Below are 22,780 nucleotides of genomic sequence, written 5' to 3'. Positions count from 1 at the left end.
TTTTTTTATTTAGTACCTTCAAAAAGCATGACTAAAAATGTACTTCCTTTATCTTGCATTTTATTTTCTAGCTGTCCTTACAGGTCTGGCTAAAATAGATGCCTAGCATTCTGCCATAATTAGAACTTTGAGATGCTGGGAGCCAGAGCATTTTGCAATGGTCTTTTCTCCTCACAATATTAAAACTTCTCTTCTGGCATTAAAACATCAACTAAGAACTGAAAATGTGTTCATGGTGGCTTTTACCTCTGCTTTTTGAAGTACTTGCAAATAAGATAGGGTATTCAGTAGCTTTTCTAAGAATAGTGGTGACTCCTATGAACGGTGGTGCAGTGTCCAGACATGAGATGTGAATGTAATGACAAGGCCGTGCAGAAGCTGTTTTGCAAATACAAGTGAAAATGACTGACAGCGGTAGGTATTCTGAACACTGGTTTTAACCCTGCTTACAGCTGGCCTAGACCAAGCATATCAACTTTTAAAATGCTGTCATTATCAGCACTGATAGACATGTGATTTTTGTAGAAGAAATCACCCTAACACATGAACAACTTTTTCTGTGTGGTTTAAAAAAAAAAAAAAAAGGTTAACCTTCCCCAATGATCTTGGCTTCTGTCTGATGTACGTAAAGCCATATTTAGAGGAAGCATTCTAATTGTAAATAGGTGACATAACTTGCTTATTCTTGTCCTGTTTAAGCATTTATTAGCCTTGATGAAGAAAGTCCGTCAGTCCCAGCCTTTCCTTTTGAATATATTTGTTGAGGTTTCTCCCATGATTAGTTTGTGTTAGAAAGTTTCAAAGTTAAAATGCAAGACCTAAGTTTTCTAATAGGCGAGTGATCTGTGGCATACAGAATATGCGGGGTTGGAAAACATGGTGGTTAATTAGTCATAAAATAGGTGAGGAAATGTTAAGCTGAAAATCAGTGAAGCTTATATTTGCGTTTTTATTCTAACTATCTGGCTTCTGGCAGGGGGGAGAAGAGCAGAATCTTCATTATGTACAATCTCTCTGAAATGGGTATTGCTAATCCTTTTTTTATAACTTTTTTCCCCTCCCTAGAGATGATCAGGGGTCCTATGCTGTGCCCAGTTTTTAAATAAAGGAGTTTGTGCACAGCATTTCTGAAATAACTTTACTTTGGAAACCTATTCTGATATTATATCTTGTAAGGTTCCCTAACTATGGCAGCTGCAATACTAGCTTCCCCCGCTCCCATTACTGAATTTTAAAATTTGCAACAATTTTAAAATAAAAAATCCTTGTAATTCTGTACATTTTAAAAGAATAAATAAGAACCATGCTGTAGCATATGGGTATTTTATTTTTGTTGGCAAAAGAGGCTTTTCTAAGCAGAGAGCAATTGCAGAATTCTGAGGGGGTCTAAAAGTAAAGTAGTATTTTGATAAATGTAGATATCTGTAGAAATTGCACTTGCCACTAACTTTAAGTGTGCTTTGTGGCTTGTTTCAAGTCTGACCACCTTGCAGAGGTGACTGTTGCTGCTAATGGTTTTGCTTTTTTATGCTCCAGAACAAATGCTTTTACTCTTGAGTAGTGCTGACATTTCCAGAGAAAGTAATGTTCTTATCTCAAGAGTAGAAATGCTTCTGAAGTAAGCCTGTCTTTCAATATTAGGAGGCTTTTAGTGAGGAAAAACTGAATCTTCATGCTCTTATTACTTTTGACAATAAGTGAAGGCCTTCCTTTTTTAGTCAGTTGTGTAGAATTAAAAAATTAATCAAGGTGACCGTCAGCCTTTGGCTGCAGAGTTGACCTCATGCCCCTTTTCCTTCCAAAAGAAACTTGTCCTGTTGGATCATGAAGGTTGATTAGCATGTGTGGAGTAAAAAGATGCATCAGGATATGTCCTTAAAGGCATGCTGACTGGCGGTGGTCAGTAGGGGAGAGAGATTACTCCATGCTGACCAGTCTATCATGGAGTAATTACTTTCAAGCTGTGTGCAATTTAAGCAAAACTTCAAAGTTATGTGAAACCTGTGGTGCTGATTTGCTTACAGAATTTTTCTGGTGCTTCTGTCGTACTCCTAGTTAAAGCTTTCAATGCTTTTTGCTTGTGTTTTATTGTATGGTGTGGTAGCTTCCTGCCAAAGGTTAACCCCTTGCGTGCTTTGCCCAGGGGACCTTTAGACTTGCAATATGTTGGGGTTCTTAAGGGAAGCTTTTTTTTTTTTTAATCAAAGATGTGCTTTTGTTTGGATTATACAGGGGAATTTCATAGTTGCAAGTGGAAAAGTGAGATGGATGTTTGACCATATTTTCTGGGTTAAGTTCCCTCCTTTTTAATTTTCAACATGCAAAGGCCATTGGGACTTTGATATATACTCCACACCTTGGGTTATGTTCTATTTTCTCTAGGTAAAATATCTTCATGTGACCCTAATGTTTCCTGTCACTGATGGTGCCGATGATCTCATGCTCTCCTATGCTCCACTAGTTTTGTACATCTTTTGTGTTGTCTTAAGTTCATCAGATGAAATTTCTAATTTACCTTACAGCTTCAAAGTAACATTTTCTAGTAACATGGTGGCAACTTCATTTGGGGAATAAATGTCTAAAAGCTGTATAATCTAAACTTTTTTTTAATTTAGTTAATAATTGCTTTGGCTATCCTTATAAAAGTCAGCTGACCTTTCGCTTTATTAAACTATGGCTTTCACACTGGATCAAATTCAGGGAGGGTTTGTTGCACTCTTGCTCTCACTGTTGCTCCCTCCCCCGCAACCTTTTGAAGCTTGGGGGTTAATAGATGGTGTTGTTCAAAACATTTGTGCAACTGAAAGATGTATTCTTGGAGAAAAGTACATTCAGGAACAAAAGCAAGCCCATTTATGTGCAGTTATTTCTACATATATTTGTATGTATATTTGTATTTCAGATGTTGGTTTGTGTAAAGTAGCAGACTAAATCTAGAAGGAAAGGCTATGTAACGAAAACTCAAGTCATGAGGGTTGGAAGCAATGACCTGCAAAATGTTATCCTTTCCTAGCTGTCAAAGGCTCTTTTTTTGGTCAGTTGTACAGAATTAAATTAATCAAGGTGACCATCAAACTAAGGCCTTGCTCTAGTGCCTCTTGTGCCAATAACTTTCCAAACATGGCTGACAGACCAGTTTCTCTGATGTTCAGAACCTGGTAGGAAGCAATGAAATCATTGATTTTTATGCTCCTGCTGCCAGACAATACTTTTTAATTAGCAACTGATCTCCAAGTTGGAGCCCAGAGCAAAGTCAGGGACAGTATCCTGTTGAGTATCCCTGAGGTGTGTTGCTTCTAATTGGCTTCTGGCTATGAGGCATCTGGTACATCTGCTGAAAGCTCAGTTTGGAAGCTTTATTTTGCTGGTGTGAAATTGAAAATGTGACTAGACCATTGCCTATGAATATCAGAAAGTGATGGATGGTCTTCTGAATGGCAGAGCGGGTTCAAGTGTGATCTGGCTTGACCCCTGGCTGGAGAAGCTGTCTGTGTGATAACTTTGCATGCTAGGTAGGGGGCTGATGGTGCTCTATTTATTTAGTTACTTTTGTAGAGCTGTAACTTATAGCTCTACAAAAAAAGTTTGGGGCCTATATTTGCTGTAGGTATAAAGAATGATGTTGGACTTGCTCAATATCAATACCATGCCACCTTGTAAATGCTGGAGGGTTTTGTTTTTTAAATTGCTGATGGTTCAAGTGATTGCCAGTGGGGCTGATCTGTCTCTTCCACAGATACCATAATTCACCTTCTATACTTGCATTTTCTAATTTGTTAATAGGAGGTGTCTCTACCCTGCTGCTTGTCTTCCCAATGGTATTATCTTCTGTTGATCTTTTACTTGGCCTTTACTGACTAAAACACTTGGTGTGTGCTCTTATCTACCTAGTGTTGGCCTCTAATTTCTAAACATCAAACGGGTGTCTTGCTAGAGAGAGTACTACTTTGAGTACAAAAAAAAAAAAAGCCTAGTAGCCTGTTACTTGTATGGTTTGGCTAACATAACCAAATAGAAAACAATTCTCTTGCTTTGTGACTTTTTGGGGATGTGGTGCTAACCTTGGTTATGGTCGTTTACTAATTTTCTGAAAAGAACATTCTTGCCACCTATGCAACAAACCAGCCTATCAAATCTGAGTTGTGGGGCAAGGATACTTTGGCCCTGGGGAAGCTGGCATGCTGCTTTATGAAGAGTCCACCTGACTGATTTGATTGTTTCTCCAGGTATTAGTACCATGCAAAGGAAGCCTCTCGAGCAACAACCTGCCCAGCTGTCAGTTTGACTCCTATGTTCTAAAGCCAGTGGAAGAACGCTTTCAGACCTTAAATGGAAAGGTAGTCTCCTGTAAAATGTGTACTTTACAGTGGGTGGCTCCAGCCAGTTGGTAGACAGGAGCGCAGATACGTCCCATGGCAGGCAGCAATTTAAAAAGTACAACCCAATTGTTAGAACAGATCATTGGATGGCTGAGGATTTCTCTTCTCTTCCTCACTCCTGCTCTGGCATACAATCTATTGCTAAACAAATTATTTGGAAATAACTATATAGCTGGGAGAGTTCATTGGGCAAGCTTTCAGCCACCTGCCCAGAGAACTGGTTTGTTCTGCCCCCAAAAAGGCAGCAGCACAGGTTTCAGTAATGCAGTGATGGAACTCAGCCAGTTCTTTCCTATAGGTTTGTTATTGCTGAATAAGGTATTGTCCACTTGCACTATTAAAGCGCATTTTGCCTTATCTAAAATAAAGTGAGATGACGTAATCATATTACTATATGTTCATTCTTGCTTGTGTTCGCTCGCCAATGTCTCGCTTTTATTTATATAAATATATAGTTTTTAATAAATGGTATTGCCAAAAAGTCCTGCCTTAAGTAGTGTTACAGTAGCAGCAAACCTACAGTGTTATATAACGACATCAAGCCAAGTGAATTTCCCTGATCTCGCATCCAGATAGATTTAACTTGTCATCTCTAAAACTACACTTCCTACCTGCAGTCTGTTCTGTCCATGAGTCCTTAGCAGAATTCAGGCTCTTACTGGAGCTATACTTGTAAAGGTAGGAGGAGAAAAGTATCCAGAAAAAGTAGCCAGGCTGCTTGAATGACATGACGTTGAGCCCTGAATAATTTTTCTTTTGCTTAAACGTTCTTTTGTTGTATTCTGTGATATTTAAGTCAAGAAAGAAAGTGTATGCAAAGTAAAGGTAGCAGTCATACGAATAGCAGACAGAGGGGAGTCTTGCTGGGTGTAGGTTAATATATGTTAGAGGAGCCTTTTTCTTGGTTTAGAGTTGGATATAAAATTGCTGTTTTTAGCCAATGCAATAATCGCAGTCCACTCCTCTTTAAAGTTTCTGTACACTGAAATTAAAAAAAAAAAAAAAGATACTAAAATGCATAAGACAAATGAGGACACTCATTGGAGTTAGTAAGACTAACACTTTCTAGAAAGGTTTAGGCAGTGATGTTCCTAACTAACATGAAAGGTTTAGGCAGGAAGTTTAACATGATGACCTTCTGAGGTCCCTACCAGCCCTATTTTTTGTATCTTTTTTTGAAAGTGGCCTAGGTATTTGTGACTAGAATTTGATGCCCCTTGTGAAGGGACTTAACTCTTAGAAAATGCCCCAAAATCAGGACCTAAAAATATTTTAAGGATAAACTAGTTTTCTATTCTAGCAAACTTCTGTGCTCTTCATCTAGAGTACAGAACTATGTATTGAAAGTGCAAAGGGAACTTCCGAACCTTGTGAGTGGGGCTGTGGTGTGTGTGGAGGGTTTTTTTGTTTTTTTTTTTACTTTGTTTTTTTTTTCTTATTTTAGGAAATCTTTATACAAGGCAACCTAATTATTTTAGGAACGGGCTTTAATCATAACCTGTCAGTACCAATTCTCTTTGAAGAAACCTTCTATAATGAAAAAGAAGAGAGCTTCAGCATACTGTGTATAGCTCATCCATTGGAAGAAACTGAAAGCTTAGGTGTGTACAGAAACGTCAGGAAGATGCTGACATCTTGGTTTGTGCAGCTACTGGGACAGTTGGGGAGTTTTAAGAAGCTAGTGCACTGTAAATTGACCTACTGATTATCTTGTGTTGACAATCCTCAAGTGAAGTAAAATAAATCAACTTAACTTTAAATTATGCTACATAAAAGATATTAATAATCCACCTCCTCTCCAATCACCCTGATTAGCTTTTCTTTCCTGTACTTTTGCACTTTCTGGGATGGGACAACATCTTAAAGATTATTGAAAAAAATTTTCTTCCCCATCAAAAAGATTCAGGTTTTTCAGAGCATACGAGATATTGCCAGGCAGAATAATTTTTGCTACTTGTAGTGTCCCTTTATATACTCTTTGGAAATTAGGTTGCAGGGGAGAAAGGTATTTATAGTGGATCTCAATAATAAATGGCGATCTTCTTTGACTAGACTCAGGACCAAACAGATGTCCTCAGCTGTTCTGGCTGGACATGGACTTTCCATTCCAAGGGCTAAAAGATGTTGCCCAGTCTGTCTAGGAGTTGTGGAAGATACTATCCACTATGTTTTAGAACGTGTCCATTATAGAAAGAACAAGGAGAGCCTATTTATTACTGTTCTTGCAGAAACTCATGCATTTTTCAAACAGAAATCAATCTGGCTTTTACAGCAAACAGATCCAAATTTAGTAAACCATCTTTCAATTTTTGGTTATAAGGCTGAGGGGATTGGTTAAATCTCCATTATTACTGATATGAGTGATACATTTTAACAATAGATTTGATTTTGTCTCAATTTTGGATCTATGCACAAACATAAATTCATGGCTTGATTTATTACTATATTTATATTAATGTTTTAATGTTGGTGGGCTCTATTTTTAGTATAATATTTGTAGCTTGGTTATTTTGTTTGAGTTTATTTATGTCATGTTTGTATGTGTTAAGTTATGTCATTTTTGGGAGCATGGCATTTAGCCAGAATCCTTAATAAATTGAATTTAAATTGAAAAAATTGAAGAAAAAAATCAGCTTAACATTACTTCTTAAATTCTGATCAAATGGGTCGACAGAGGGCTTTATTGCAATCACTTTAAAGTCATACCTCTTCATTTAGATTAACTTTCCAGTTTGTCACTACCAACAAGTCTGATGTAGTCAACCACCTTAAAATAAAAAAGCTGTAATGGCTTCAAGTTTGTACTTTTACAAACTTACAGAAGAAGAAAAGCTGAATGTGGAGTTGTAGCCATGTTGGTCTAAGGACATAGGCAGACAAGGTTCTTTTGGGTAAATAAAAGGTACTGCATTTACACAAAGAACCTACTTTACAAACTGAATGTTGTGGACTAACACCTGGTTTTCATTTCAGAAGAAGCTACAACATCATCAGGTTCCTATTCCCTGAAAAATATTGAGGATGTGAGAGACTTCTTAGGAAGACATTCTGAAAGATTTGACAAATACATAGCATCTTTCCATAGAACTTTTAAAGAACATGAAAGAAAAAGTCTACGACACTACATAGTCAGTATCTTGCTTTTATAACTCTAGAACTTTTAATCAAATATCTAAATCAAGGTAACTTTTTAGTATTTTAGATTGACCAGAAAAGCTTTGGGAACAAACTTTTATTCATAAATAGAATTGTGAAAGTGGGAGAGGATTTAGCTGTGAAGAATTATGATCTCACTTTTTTTTAGATAAGGTAAAATGCACTTTAATAGTGCAGATGGACAGTCCTATAGATTTGTTGTTGCTGAATAAGGTAAACAGCTGGCTGAGTTCCATCACTGCATTACTGAAACCTGTGCTGCCTTTTTTTTAGGATTCTGTTAATGCACTTTATACCAAATGCCTCCAGCATCTTCTGCGGGATTCTCACTTGGTAAGTACTGGTTCAGTAAATATATACTCTACGAATGTACTGATCAAGTGATGAGCAGTTATTTACATCAACTTCATGTGTAATTTTTCCTGATGCTCTAGAGGATGCTTGCAAAGCAGGAACCTCAGATGAATATGATTAAACAAGCAGTTGAAGTAAGTGTCTGAAACTGAACAAAAACAGCATTGGGCTGCTATTATAAAAATATTGTGTACGTCTTAATTGGTGGCTTTTTCTACAGATGTATGTACACCATGATGTTTATGATCTGATCTTCAAATATGTGGGAACTATTGAGGCGAGCGAGGTAGGCTTATTCAACGCAACTAATACTAGTCAACAAAGCAGCTGGTTAAACTTGTGCAGCTTCGAAAATGTTTGTTTTCCCTTGTCCCTACTGGTTAGGATGCAGCCTTTAATAAAATTACGAGAAGCCTACAAGATCTTCAGCAAAAAGATATGGGAGTTAAGCCTGAGTTTAGGTGAGTTATCCAATGAGAGATTTCCAAATGAATTAAGTTTAATTGGATTTTTTCAGCCCAAAAGCAACCCTTCATCCCTCCTCTGGGAAGGTGACTTTGTGTCTGCACTACCCTTTGAGTCTCTTGTTTCCAAGTGCTTCCTTTGGAAAATAGTCATTAGTGCTTGATTAACCCATTACTTCCAGTAGCTTTATGCTTTTCTTTTTTCTTGTAAAAGCTGTGAATAAATCAAGTTTCAAATTTTTGAAGGAAGCTGCATGACCCTGTTGCTTCAGCTCAGTTTAGACATGCAGATTCCACTCCTCCATTCTCCATGCCCCACTACTCCCCCTCCCCTTGTGCTCTAGAATACAAGTAATTGCACATGCATTTGAAGAGTGAGCTTCCTAATTTGGATTTTGTACTTGCTTTTGAAAAAATATTTTAGTTTCAATATACCACGTGCAAAGCGAGAATTGGGTCAACTGAACAAATGCACTTCCCCACAACAGAAGCTGCTCTGTCTGCGAAAAGTGGTGCAAATCATTATGCAGTCTCCTAGCCAAAGAGGTTGGTATCAGTAATAGATATGTAAACAAAGTAGTTGAAAATAAGAACTTTTTTTTTAAGAGAACAAGGGAGGGGAGTGACTTTTTGCACCCTTGTGGCATTTTCCTCTGTGCTGTGTAAGTTACTTTACAGGAAAGCTTGTAGGTTGGGGACAGGCTCTGGCTGTCTTGGTAATTTTGAATATGATGGAATTGCTTGAGCTCTGTCTTAGCATCTCTTCTGTGATTAGGTTTGGAGAACTACTGCACTGTTAATTGATACTTCTCTTAACGGTTGATCTTCAGAGCCTTTTTGGGTCATCTGCTAGAAATATCAGCCCCCTGGTTTAAGATATCTGAAAAGTGGCCTTTTTCTTTTTTGACACATTGGAGTTAATATACAACATACTTTAGTCTGACTTCTGTTCTTGGCTGATTGTGGCTAAATGCTTCCTTTCTGCAAATTCTTCTTTCCTTTCAGTTAATATGGAGACTGTGTGTGCAGATGACCTTCTCTCTGTCTTGCTGTATCTGCTTGTAAAAACGGAGATACCAAACTGGTATGTAACTGTCTGTTTTTGCCACAGAACTGCACTTTAGAGAAACACATTGCTGTTGAAATAAGAAATAATAAGTGGTTACATTCTGCTTTTGCCCTGTAATATGTAGGAAGAGTGGTGTAGCTTTAACCCTGAATGAAATGGCACTAATGTTGTAGTAATTTTTTTAATTGGGTTGTATTGCTTGCAGAAGCATGCAAGCCTAAGTAACATCATAACAGTTGAGTTGCACAAAACCAGTAGCTTTCCTCCCTGTATTAGGGTGCATTCCCAGGGTAGTCATGTCACTCTCATCGTGGCCATGTAGCACTCACCTCCCTACCCTTGGCTCCCTAATCTGGTTTCTCTCCCATCTGTCACGCTGTTATAAATTAATATGTTTAGGAGGCTACCTTTGGGCAACCAAAGTCTAACTGTGGGTGTCTTGCTCTCCCCTTCTTTCCCCCAATCGCTAGTCTGGCTGGGCAGTACAAGAGGCCTGCCTTTGCGCTTACCCTCTCCCTCTATCCTTGGGTGGGGCCTCAGTTCTGTTGGACTCCAGCCTGCCTGAGTTTAGTTGGGCCCCCCAGCTCACCTGGGCCTCTGCCATCTGCCCCTCCCTCTGTCTTCCTCCCCAAAACAACCAAGAAAATCAGAAAAGAATAAACGAAGAAACACAGAGGAAAAACTTGCAGGGTGCTGGGCACTCTGCTCTGCAGCCTCCATACCTCTTCTCACAGTTGTCTTGATCTACTAACAACATGAGCAGAAATAAGGAAAAGTAGACCTCAGTTGGGTTAACATGGATGGTTTTCAGGGTGCATCAGCCTCCACCTCAACCCTTCCTGGCCTTATGTAAATGGTCACCTGGATTCCCATGGGCTCCTTGTGGGTTAACGTAAACAGTTCTTGGTCCTCTGGGTGCCCACCTCTCTGGGTCCTTCCCGAGTTAATACCAAGAGTCCCCTGCCCCCAGTGCTTCTCATACATGCAGGCACTTACTTTTTTTTTCCCTGGCAGGGACTCCTCAGGCAGCAGCTCCTCTTGCCAGGTTTGCATTTGTTCTGTTCTTCTGGAGGACTCCATTCTTCTTGGCCCCAGGAACCAGTTCTCTACACCCCCCCCCTCCCCCTTCTGCTCTAGTAGGAAGCTTATATCCCAGTCAGCCCTGCCTCCTTGATCAGCTAGCTGGCTGGGCTTCCTGCCCCAGGTATAGCTAATCTCCCCTTCCTTCTCACTGCTGTGTTTTGCAGCCAGCTGTTGGCAAGCTAGGCTCTGTAGGCAAGAATTTCTAGCCTAGTGTCAGCCATGCCTCAGGAGGTTTCTGCTCTCATTTGCAGCAGGCAGCCTCCTTCTTCCTGCTCAGCTGAGTGTCTCTTCTAGCAGCTGGGACCCATCTCCCTGGCTGACTTGGCAGGGCTTTTCCTGCTATAAGTGATTCTCCACTTCCCCTTGAGGCTGTAAAAGTTCTGGCTTTAAAGGGGCTTTCTTGTTTGTTTGTCTTTTATGCCTTGATGCTCTTTTTTCCCCCTAATGGGTCAGGGCCCCTGGTTATATCTCCCCCCTTGTAAAGTGGTTAAGGTACTTGTCCATAGCCAAGTACTTTCCGAAAACGCTTCGTAGTCACAACTTGGCTACCAGAAGTAGGTGACTTACTTTGAAGTCTCAATTCTGGGAGTGGTGAAGAGAAAACTCTTCCCCTAGCCCTTAAAGAAATAACAGTAAGCTTACTTCACTTTTCCTCCCCTTGTTGCCTAGACTAAATATTTTTAATAGTTCTTTCACATGTTGAACATTAATTCTAATCCTGACAATTGCTGTTTCTGCCCTGTGTGGACCTGGTATGACACAGCTTCTCTATTTTGGTTCCTAGGCTCAAGGAGACATTAAATAAACAGGTTTGGTAGAAGGAAGGTTCCTGGCATAGAGGTATTGGCATGAGTTGGGATCTACCTCAATACGTTACTCCTGTCTCGGCATCTAAAACCAACCCTTGCTTTCCAGCTATATGGATTAATCTTTGAGTGTTGAACAGTTGGTGGGAATGAGCATCTTGAGGGTTAATGTGACGGAAATGTACTGTTTTTTGCCATTGTGGTAATCTCTAACATTCTAATGACTTACTGCAGTATTGCAAAAATCATAAATCAAAAGTTTAAATGCATTTGAAATGTGATAATTACATTGGCATGTCCTCTGTTATCCTGGATGTGAATTGGATGGACTTTTTTTTTCTTTAGCTGGCTTTTTATAAATCACTTGCATTTTTTTTGGAGCAGATATGACTTGGCCAACTTGTGATCGTGGAAGCTGTGTCCATACTGACTTCTAGAAGTGCTTATACCAGGCACAGTTTTGTTGTTAATCCCATGGTTTTAAGGAGTGTTCATAGGCCAGTAAAAGGAAATCGGCCCTTGTTTTGGGGTTTAGCCCACTTTTCCCAAGTTTCAAACTTCTAAAATTGCCTGTAATAGTATGACCCAATATTATTCTACCTCTTTCATGTGAAAAACCTTGAGGCTACTTCTGTTAAGGGGTTCTGTCTCCTATAGACCAGAAGAGATGTAGCAGCCATATATATTCCTGGGAGCTAGATTCATGTGCTGAAGGGATGTGCATTGTTTTCCAACTCTGTTACATCTGTCTACTTTAATTCAGGGATGAGGTGGTAGTGAAATTTTAACAATAAGCCCCTCTACATATCACTTATTACACTATCATAATTTTTATTTTAGGATGGCAAACTTGAGCTACATCAAAAACTTCAGGTTTTGCAGTTCGGCAAAGGATGAATTGGGATACTGTCTGACCTCAGTCGAGGCTGCAGTAGAATATATCCGACAAGGAAACCTCTCCGACAGACCAGCAGTAAGATATTTGACTGTCTTTTAAAGTACTTCATCTGCAACCACGTATCCCTGATGGATGGGATCTGCTTCTCTTAGTATCCCTATCCCTGTGAGGATAGGAAATTAAGCATTGGCTTCATCTGTAAGATGAGAAGGGAGCTAAGGTCACTGCACTCCCCCACTTGGGAGAGGAAGGAAGTTCATGTCAGCCAGGGCCTGACCTTGATGTAGGGAAATTCAGTACAAAACTGTTGTTCTGTATTTCCCTAGGCATAAATTTTGGCCTAATGTTAATGATGAAATGGTAAGCTCCTTTAGAGTGAGAGTTGAAATCTCACCTAAAAGGTGACACTTCAAAACCCAGTCCCTTTACCTTTGCCACTTGGACGGAGTTTGTTCCTGAAGTACACCTCTGAAAAGAATAGGGAGCTAATACCCTAATTTCCAACCCCCCCCTTGTTTATAGTCAGTTGCATAGTAGCTGGTGCTGTACTTACTAAATCACCTAGACTACTTTTACAATGCATCTTCTGCATAATCCTAGGACACTATGGGCCACTAGTAGATTAATGTTGCTGTCTGAGACTAAATTAGCTTGTTTGTTCATAAAAGGCTTTTGGTAGGAATGAATTAATCTTCAATTCTTTCTGTCTGTTCAAGCACTGCCTAATCTTGTGTCTAGAAAACTTAATGGCATTCTCTCTGATTGGTAACAAAAAAACAATGTAATGAATCCACAAGATAGGAAAGTGCATGAGGAGTAAACAAATTAATTAGAAGTATAACCTGTACATCACCTTGATGGTGAGGGAACAAGCTAAGGTGGCATATATTTACAAAAGATGCTGCCTGCACAGTACTGTCACAGCATAGACGGTGATAATACACTACTGTGTTGTATTATTAGGCTACTGCAGAGTAGCATCACCTAAAAGACCACTTTAATACAAGTACTAAATAAGTGTGCAGTAATGACTTCAGTAGTATCTCATGTAGGCTAGCTCCATGGCGGCAGCATTTTCAGGCTATCTTTTCGAAGTAAAACTCAATTGTCCTGCTGGAGTACCTCCTTGTGTTGCTCTTTGCACATTGTTTTTAGAGTCAATGCAATAGTACCAAATTTTTGAGAGCCTATTTTAAAGCCTTTGGGTAAAGCTTACAAATTAGCAATGATATGAATTTCATCACATTATTTACAGTGCATAATGTATTTGTTAAACTTTGTGATACCAGCTTGACTTAACTTAGGGGTAATAATACTTTGTGATACTGGATAGTACAGGGGTTTGGGTTGGGTTTTTTTTTTCCATCACTTGCTCTTAATTCTTAACCTACCAGGGACTGGGAGTGCTGTAGGTACCATGAATTAATTTCACAGTGGGTGGGCTTGCCTTCTGTTGATTAGACTAAATCCCTATAGGTCAGTTAAGGGTGGTATTTGATGAGACTTCAGAAGCTTCCATGGTTAAGAGGGCCCCCTGAAGCTTATGTAAGGTAAAGATCCATCTCACAATCTACATGTAATTAAGACTAGGCCCTAATTTTTTATCACACTGTAAGCTTCTCTCTCTTTCATGCATCAAGATGGAGATGTCATTCATGACAGCTGATGCTTTTAAAACTAACAAGGGTTCCAAGGGTTGGGGTATGTGAGTTTTCATTGTCTGCTTTCTGCAATCTGCTGTTTGTTGGATCCTCGAAACACATTTTGGAGTATCTACTTCTGCAAAACCTAGGTGTTCCCGATCTGACCTGGAAACTAACCAATGTGAATGGGACCAGAGAGAATTCAACACGTCTCAGTCTGTCTGACTACAAAGCACTGGAGTCTGGATCATGGCCTGATTTAATGGCAAAATGTGCAGAGCTTGGACTGGGAGAAATTCAGGGTGTAATCTTAAAACAGCTGTTCGTAGTAACTTCAAAATGATTTTTAGTATTTTTATAGTAACTTTCAATGATAATCTTTCCACAAACCGGTGGCACTTGGATCTGTTTGTATATTTAAAAAAGTCATGCTCTTTATGTAAAGAGAATATGGTATCTATGCTATTGTATTGAATCCTTCTAAAAGAAAATAAAGTGTTTAGTATTTAAAAGAGGATGTGCAGATTAGTTTTAATTTTAGACTTCTAACAAGCTTGAAGATCTACTTAATACTCCACATGTAAGAGTAGCAGTGGCTTCAGCTCATCCCAGTCAAGAAGCGCGTACAGTCCTGAATTCCCTTTCTGAAATGGGGTGTGTGTGCGTGGAGGGGGGAGCTGTGTAGTGTGTTCTTCCCTCTCTTCTGAAAGACAGCGAGTTGAGTTGAAACACAATAGCCTTCTTTTTTTAAAAAGGCCGCCTTGCTTCAGTTCTAAAAACCAACAAAACCCCCTTACCTTCCTTGAAACCTGGTTGCCTCCTTGAACCTCTGGTGTGATAATTTTGTTTATATGTAGGAGATCTTATTAAAACTCTCTAAACAACATAGTACTAACACCATTTCTTCAGATCCCAATCTCTCTTCTGAGAAGAAACTAATTGGTTCTTCTAGAGATCCAAATTGCGCATGAATAATGCTTCTGGAACAAAAATACTGGAGTGGTGCAGACTGTAAAGGCACTGGTTGCTCTTCAGTGTGACCTGGTAGTGGCAGTTAAAAAGCTCATCTGTACTTGGACAGAGATGGAAAGCTAGAAAATACTAGTATTCTGTGTTTGGGGGTGACAGCTTTTCTCCCTGCTGCAGGAAATAAGGTTACAATTCATGAGGAATCTTTTTTCCTTGGTAGGTAGAGATTCCATCTGAATCTTCCAGCTTCCTTGCATTAAAAGTAGCTGAAGACAGGCCCTGCTTGTATGCTGAGCAGTATGCAATCTAGTGCCCATGGGTAACGGAGCTAGAAACTGGTGCACATAATAGCCGCTTCATAGTTTCTGAAAAGCAGAGCAGAAATCTCTCTCTTGCTTCTCTACCCCTTCTACCAGTGAGAGGGGAGATGAGACATTTGTGCACAAGGGATCCCTCCCACAGTGGTACTGCAGGTCTTAGGAGGACACAGCAACTGAATAATACTCAAAGGATTGATTCCCTAGAGTCTACAAATAATGCATTGCAATTCTCTCTGGCAGTACTTCCTGCTACTGAGTCAGAGATGTTTGGCTCTTTGTCCCTGAGCCTGGTAACCTTGCCAATCCAGGGTGCCCAGGGCTGGAAAGAAAAACAGAGAAGCTAAATGAGTAAACTACCAAACCTTGAATTTCACTGCAGGAACTCCTGCTTGAAAAATCTAACCTTGGCTACAGCAGCAGCTTCCATCAGTCAGTGTAAACCTTATCTTGTCTCTCCACTAGGCTTTAAAACAGCTGGTCATAGAAACTTTTACCCAGAGTAGCACCAATCTCTTATTAGGTGTCCCCTTGGTCTGCAAAGAAGGTCATGTTGAGTAAAGAACTGGAGGCACAGAGTTGGTGGAGCTGGGAGAGAGCCATAGCTGGAGAATGGAATTTAACAAATTGATCTTGAATAAGCATGTTGGGTGGCTGGCAAAAGAAATGGGGGCACGCAAATTGTAGCTTGCACAGATCTCGTGTCCATGTGGGTGGTCAAACTTCACAAATACTGAATACCTGTAAAACCAGAACTAAGGAGTAATACTTGTGAGCTTTCACTTGATGCATTTAGAAACTGGTAATGTGTTTTGGTTCACGGAGTCCCATTCTTCCTGGAATCAAATATACACTTCTTGGTGTAGAGTTAGCGAAAGGGAAGCTGTCTCCACTCTGAACTGTATAGACATTGTTAGTTACCATATGGGTGTCAAACTCATTTAACCCCATGGACCATATGAATAGCACTGGGCTGCTCCATGCCCTCTGGTTTGGTGTGCTACATTTGCAGGCTGGCTCCACAGGGCAGATGTGACTTGCAGGCCACAACTTTGACACATCTGTCAGATTCACCAGCTGTTTTGCATGTCACTGGATCTTTCTCATTCTCAAACATTTGTTAGCAGCCCACAGTTGTCTGCAATTGCTGCCCATAAGAACAAAATCCCTTCTAATTAGTGATCCAGAATAGTGCTGATGGGCACTGAAGTTGGTTTATAATATCTTTGACTGTCTCAGTCCAGAGATAAGTGACACATGCCTATGATTTATTTAACTTCTGGAAAAACAGTCTCAGTTAGCTGACTGCAGTATAAGCAGTGTCTTGGCATGAATTGGCTTGGAGTTATGCAGCCAAAACAGTCATTTGTAGGGAAGGGGGCAGGAGAGGGGGAAGCAAGCTTAATTAAAAAACAAACAAACAAACAAACCCAAAAACAAAACAACAAAATCTTTATTCTAGTGCCATAGGGTGTGCAAAATAGTGGTAAAACCTAGGTAGTTGATACTTGATGCTGCAAAAGGCTAGTTAATCACTGTTTCTCTTTCCTATCTGTGAGGTTTTCGCTGATTGTGTAGTATTATCTGACTAGAGAAAAAGCTTTCCCAACTGCCATGTGACAAGCTAGTTCCTTCCCCCCCACATGTGGGTTGTCATCATTTATAGCTTACATGAAACTCTTGTCTCTCAACAAAAGCATTGTGGGGGAAGTCGTGCTGAGCTACTTCCCTTGGGGGTTTCTAGCATTTGTTAGTTCCCCAGATTGCGAACAGCCTAGTACCTGACACCAACTGTAATAAAACACTTGTCAGAGTTTTCATACAGAAGCCTAAGAGTATAACTAAAGTGTCTAGCTTGTAAGGGGCTCTGAGTAGCTATACTTCCAATGGAGCCTTTCCCCAATCACATTCAAGGCTCTAAATGCAGCTGAGGGTGTCAAATATTCATCACCTCTGGAAAAAGTGATGCACCTAACTTTAGGTTTTACAAATACTAGTAACTTATCAAGACCTGAGGAAAGGGCTGGTTTAAGTAAGTGATGGGTGGAGTATGGCTAAGCAGCCTTATAAAAAGGCAACTTCTAGTGAACTGTGGAGGCAGCAAACAGAGGAGGAGTTTGCCTAGGGCAGTAATCTTCAACCTGCAATCCATGACCCCCTGGGGGTCTTTAGACTATGTCTAAGGGGTCTGCAAAAGATAACCATGGTCAGAAGTCTGTAAATACTAACACTTACAATTCCGAGGGGTCCAAATTTCCATTAACATTTTTTTAGGGTTCTGCATATGAAAAAAGATTGAAAACCACTGGCCAAGGGAGTTTGTCCTAGTAGGGAGCCAGGGAGTAGGAGATTCTGCATGTGGGTGGAAATATGGGCAAGAGCCCTGGTGCAAGTGCTTGGTATGCAGGTTCCTGTGATGTCTCTCGTCTTTTCTTTTCTCTCTTCTTTCCTCCGCCCCCCGCCACTTCTTTTTTTTTCTAAATCCTTACAGTATAGGTGTCTTCCAAGGAGCAAAAGAGGCACGAATGGAGTCTGGATCAGCTGTTGTGCTTGCGTGGGATGTGCCATGTTCATGATCCTCCTGGAGGGTCAGGAACACTTCATCTGCACCAAGTGTAAGCTGGTGTCTGCCCTGGAGGAGAAGATTCACATATTGGAAGCACAGGTATCCATGCTGTATTGTATCCAGGACCAGGAAGATTACTTGGACAAGAATTCCAGAAGGCTTGAGGGGCTGAAGGGCAATGAGAGTGGCAGCATGTGACTGAAGAAGGTAGGCCCCCCAGAATTGAAGAGGAGCAGATTAAAGTCAGTAACCACTTCCAAGTACTTTGCAGTGGAGCTGCTGAGGAAGAGGCAGAGGAAAGGACATCTGCAGGCATGAGGCAGAGGCAGCATCCTAGAGAGCAGGAGGTGCAAGGCCCCAAGGACAAATTTAAGACAGCACAAAGTCTGCCAAAACTTATCCATCCTTCAGACCGTTACCCTTTCCTGCTTATTCACATAAGCACCAGTAATACTGCCAGGAATGACATTCACCAGATCAGAAGAGACTATGAGGCTCTTGGCAGGAGGATTAAGGAGCTTGGAGCACAAGTGGTGTTCTCATCGATCCTTCCTGTGGAAGGTGGGGGTCCAGGTGGAGACTGTTGTATCTTGGAAGTGAATGTGTGGCTGATATGGTGTCAACATGAAGGCTTTGGCTGCTTTGGCAATGTTCTTGGGAAGTGGCTGCTATCAAGAGATGGAATCCATCTGACAAGAACAGGGGAGAACATCTTTGGGAATTGTCTGGCCAACCTAGTAAGGCTTTAAACTAGGTTCCATAGGGGATGGTGATCAAAACCCTCCAGCAACAGAGCACATAGTCCAGAGAGGAAAGGACTCAAAGAAGCAACTCAACTTTGGGAAAAGTTCAGAGAGCTATTTGACTGCAACAAGTAGCAAAAAAGAGGAGTGAGGAGGTCAAAATGCAATGCATATATACAAATGCGAGAAGTATGAGGAATAAACGAGATGAGTTGGAAGTAGCACCCTGTGAAAAGAATTGTAATTTGACTGGTGTCACCAAGACTGGGTGGAGATAGGTCTTATGATTGTGATGTGAACATTGAGAGTAGCGGTCTGTTTTGGCAGGACAGGTTTGGGAGAAAAGGTGGTGGTGTTGTCTTGTATGTAATTAAAAAAAAAAAGCCCTGCAAAAAAACAACCCCCCTCCCCCAAAAACAAAACAAAAACAAACAAAACAAAAAACCCCCGCATACGCTTGTTACCTGGTTCAGGAGAAAGATGACAAAGCAGAACTCATTTGAGTGAAAATGAAATGTGAAAGATGTAGCATCGATATAATCGTGGGCATTCATTATATGCCACCTAATCAGGACGAAGAGGATGATACACCCTTCAAGCAAGTGACACATCTGTCCAAAACCTATGGGATGGTACTGATGGTGGACTTCAGTTTTCCAGACATCTGCTGGAAGACCAATGCAGTCAAACATAAAATGTCATGTCAGTTCTGAGCTTGTGTGGAAGACAACTTTCACTCTCAGAAAGTGGAGGAGATAACTAGGGGATCATCTGTCTTGGATCTAGTCCTGACCAACAAGGAAGAACTGTTGGAGGATGTGAAGATGCCACTGCTGCCTGGGCTATCTAGAAAGGCAGCCCAGCTGCAGAGCCACCATAGACCTGCTTGCACACCTGGGGGTAGTGGGATGCCCCACAGGCTGGATGGTGCCTGGGCTAAGTGGGACTGAGGGACAGCTGCAGGCCAGACAGAGTCCCTCTGTGGGCCAGATTTGACCCACGGGCCCTATTTTGCCAACTCTGGTTCTATAAGTATGTTGACCAGAAACGAAGGACCAAGAAGGCTGTCAGTCCTCTCTTAACAAGCCGTGGGAACTCCTAACTGAAGTTGCAAAGAAGGCGGAGTTACTCAACAGCTACTTTTGCCTCAGTCTTTGCAAAGCACTTAAGCTGCCAGACACCTAATAGGGATGATAAGGGAGGGGGGAGCTGAGGGAGGAGATAACAAAAGAGACGGTCGGAGAGCTTTCATTGGGGCTGAAATGAATTCAAGTCAGCAGGGCTGGATTAACTTCATTCTTCTCTGCCAGTTCCATCAGGACTGCAGAAGATCATTGCTATGGACTCCAAAATCATGAAGTCATGGGAGATGGGTGAAGTACCAGAGGACTGGGAAAGGGCTAACATAGTGACCTTTTTTAAAAAAAAGGCCCGAAGGAAGACCTAGGGAACTACAGATTGTTTAGCCTCACCTCAATACCTGGAGCATATCTTAAGGAAGGTCATCTGCAAGCATCTAGAGGAAGAAGGGCTGATTACAAGCAGTGACCATGTATTTATGAAAAATAGGTTCAAACAAACCTGATCTTCTTTGACAAAGTAATGTGCTTGGGCGGATGAAGGGAATGCTGTGGATATAGTGTATCTGGACTTCAGCAAGGCTTTTGACAAGGTCCACAGTCTCATAAACGAATTGGAGGAACACGGGCTAGATAAAACTACTACAAGGTGGATAGGTAACTGGCTTCATAGCCTCAAGCAAATAGTAATTATTAATGGGTCCATATCTGAATGGCAGGAGGTTTTGAGTGGAGTCTTGCAGGAGTCTGTCCTCTGCCTGGTACTGTTCAGCTCATTCACAAATGATTTGGATGTTGGCATAGCAAGTTTCTTGAGCAAGCTTGTGAATGACACTGAATTGGGAAGGATTGTGAACATGTTGGAGGATGCAAGTGCAGCTCGTAAGGGTCTCAACAGGTTGGAAAGTGGAGCTAGAGCTAACAGGAAGAAGTTCAGTGTGAACAAATGCCAGGTGCTGCACCTTAGGAGGTGGAATCAAAAACACCAGATACAAAATAGGAGACATCTAGTTGGATGGTGGCTTTATGGAAAAGGACTTGGGAGTCTTGTTAAATCACAGACTGAATATAAGTCTTGTGCAGCTGTATTATACTACAAAGGTGAATGCAATTTTGGGTAGCATCAATAGAAGCATTAGGTACAAGACATGGGAGGTGATAGTGCCTCTCGACTCTGGACTGGTTAGGCCTCATCTGGAGTACTGTGTGCAGTTCTGGGTTCCACATTTTAAAAAGGATGTGGAGAAGTGAGAGAGGGTCCAGAGGCGGGCACCAGAGATGATCGAGGGCTTGGAAGATAAGTCATATGAGGAGATGCTGAAGGAGCTCAGCTTGTGGAAAAGGCACGTAAGAGGGGCGTGATAGTAGTCTTCAAACACTTGAAGGGCTGTGATAAAGAAGAGGGAAAGCACGTTTTCTCTCTTGCTGTAGGGAGGAGGATGCAAACCAATGGCTTGAAGTTACAGCAAGAAGTTTAGATTGGATGTCTGGAAAAACTTCTTTGCTGTTAGAAGAGCGAGGCAGTGGAATAGACTGCCTCAGGAAGTTTTGGACTCTCCATCACTGGAGGTATTCAAGAAGATGCTAAGAGGTTGGACAGCCATTAGTTGGGTTGATCTAAGTGTAGTTATACCTATTTTCTACCCTGGGTATAAAATAGTCCCATACTTCTGGACTTTGCTGATTGCTCCCACCCTATCACCTTTTTCTGCTATACATATCAGGGTGTTTTTAAACCACCCCAGAGGCTTGGATGTTGGCTACAGCTAAGGCTGGGAACTTCTGTTGGGGTGTGCCGATTCTCCTGCCAGGAGCAAATCTGGAAGTTCCTGGCTAGAGGGTCTTTCTTGCCCTTCAGCTTAGGGTCAGACCATTTGCCATATCTGGGGTCAGGAAGGAATTTTACCCCGTGGTCAGATTGGTATGGACTGTAGGGGTTTTGCCTTCCTTTGTACCAGGGAGCATGGCCCTGTACGCCAGGACCTCTTGAGCAGACCTCTTGACCTATTAGCGACATTTTACAGAAGCAGGACACTGGCTGCCATGGTTCCCTTGCTTTACTTGTGGCAGGTTAGGGTCTTAGGTCTGTGTTGTGTCGAGGCTGAGGATAGTCTTGTGCAGAGTTTTTAAATTATAGTTGCAGGGGTTAGACTAGATGACCTCCCTTCCAGCCCTACTTCTTAATGACTGACTTTTTTTGCTTTATGTACTCCAAACAAAACTATCGAATTAGGTCAGTCACAGCTTCCAGTCTTACTTTCTAATATTGAGCTGTTAAGTGTGTATTGGCTTGGTTTTCCATTTTACTTCAGTAGTGCAAAAAATGAAAGAACTATTCCATGCATAGCCAAATTCAAGAGTACAACTAGAGATCAAAACCAGATAAGCTCTCAGAACATATAATGCTTTAAAAAATGTGTGGTAAATTCATAATTAAACAATATTAAAGAGTGTGCAGAAAAGGAGAGCTTATATATGTATAAGTAGATCTGTAGACTGACCAGTGAAGTTGTGAGGAAAGTGCTCTTATTAGGATAATAAGAGGATTTTCAGTTGGCATGGATAATAGGGCTTGCACCTTTCTTATTCAAAGTTAACTGTAAAAGCCTTGAACAGCAATGGTTGTTCAAGTTTTTGTCCAAAAACTTTATATATCCGCATTTTTTTAATTAAGTGAAACCTTGCCTATAATCAAAATACCTAGAAGAAGAACTCTAGTTTTGTCTCTGTGAAACTCTTGCGATAGATTTATTGCCGGTGTTAGCTTTGGAAAGGAAGTTCAAGGGACTTTCTCTACAAGATGGGCCATGTTAACTTCAAAGCTTTAGGGATCTTAGTTCCCAGAAAACCTCTCTAGACTCTTTATGTTCCAGGACCATCAGGGTGCTTGAGTGATCCTGCATTTGTTTTCTCTCAGTTGATTTTCAGAAGCTTTGCTTTGACACGTTGCACACAGTTGCATCCAGTGTTTTGAGATTTTGGATGGTAAAAAAAATGGGTCTTACCATCTGTCATTAGAAGTAGATTTGGCAGGTTTGGACTGTTGTCTGTATGACCCAGTAAGGCCCAAAGAGTCCAGCATGGTTCTGATTCTCTTCCTGATCTGGGGGTAGTTCGACTTTAGTAATCGCTGCTTGGCCTCTTGAAGGCTCAGATCAAGTGTAGTTGGCAGCAGGCACTTCTGATTCAGGGCTGGTTTTAAAGCGTGTCAGTGTGCTTATGTTTTATGTGAAGCTTGATTTTATTTTATTATA

The 22,780-nt window shown here is 41.0% G+C and overlaps 1 protein-coding gene across 5 annotated transcripts in view; it reads left to right on the top strand.

Annotated features, from left to right (window-relative positions):
• ANKRD27 (ankyrin repeat domain 27) overlaps positions 1 to 22,780 on the top strand; it is a 75,917-nt gene that overhangs the window by 13,119 nt on the left and 40,018 nt on the right. For 3 of the 5 annotated variants that reach the window (XM_019535824.1, XM_019535826.1, XM_019535828.1), the window contains exons 3-12: positions 4,227 to 4,337; positions 5,824 to 5,980; positions 7,353 to 7,507; positions 7,809 to 7,868; positions 7,970 to 8,023; positions 8,110 to 8,175; positions 8,274 to 8,350; positions 8,778 to 8,899; positions 9,359 to 9,437; positions 12,152 to 12,284. In XM_019535824.1, the coding sequence (XP_019391369.1) occupies positions 4,227 to 4,337; positions 5,824 to 5,980; positions 7,353 to 7,507; positions 7,809 to 7,868; positions 7,970 to 8,023; positions 8,110 to 8,175; positions 8,274 to 8,350; positions 8,778 to 8,899; positions 9,359 to 9,437; positions 12,152 to 12,284 (1,014 nt within the window). Of the gene's footprint in view, positions 1 to 4,226; positions 4,338 to 5,823; positions 5,981 to 7,352; positions 7,508 to 7,808; positions 7,869 to 7,960; positions 8,024 to 8,109; positions 8,176 to 8,273; positions 8,351 to 8,777; positions 8,900 to 9,358; positions 9,438 to 12,151; positions 12,285 to 22,780 lie in introns of those variants that run through there. The other 2 variants (XM_019535827.1, XM_019535829.1) reach the window with 2 other exon arrangements.

Source organism: Crocodylus porosus, unplaced genomic scaffold (assembly GCF_001723895.1).
Source record: "Crocodylus porosus isolate Cpor-Errol unplaced genomic scaffold, CroPor_comp1, whole genome shotgun sequence".
In the NCBI taxonomy this organism is placed as follows: domain Eukaryota; kingdom Metazoa; phylum Chordata; order Crocodylia; family Crocodylidae; genus Crocodylus; species Crocodylus porosus.
This window is presented reverse-complemented; position numbering and strand designations above follow the sequence as displayed.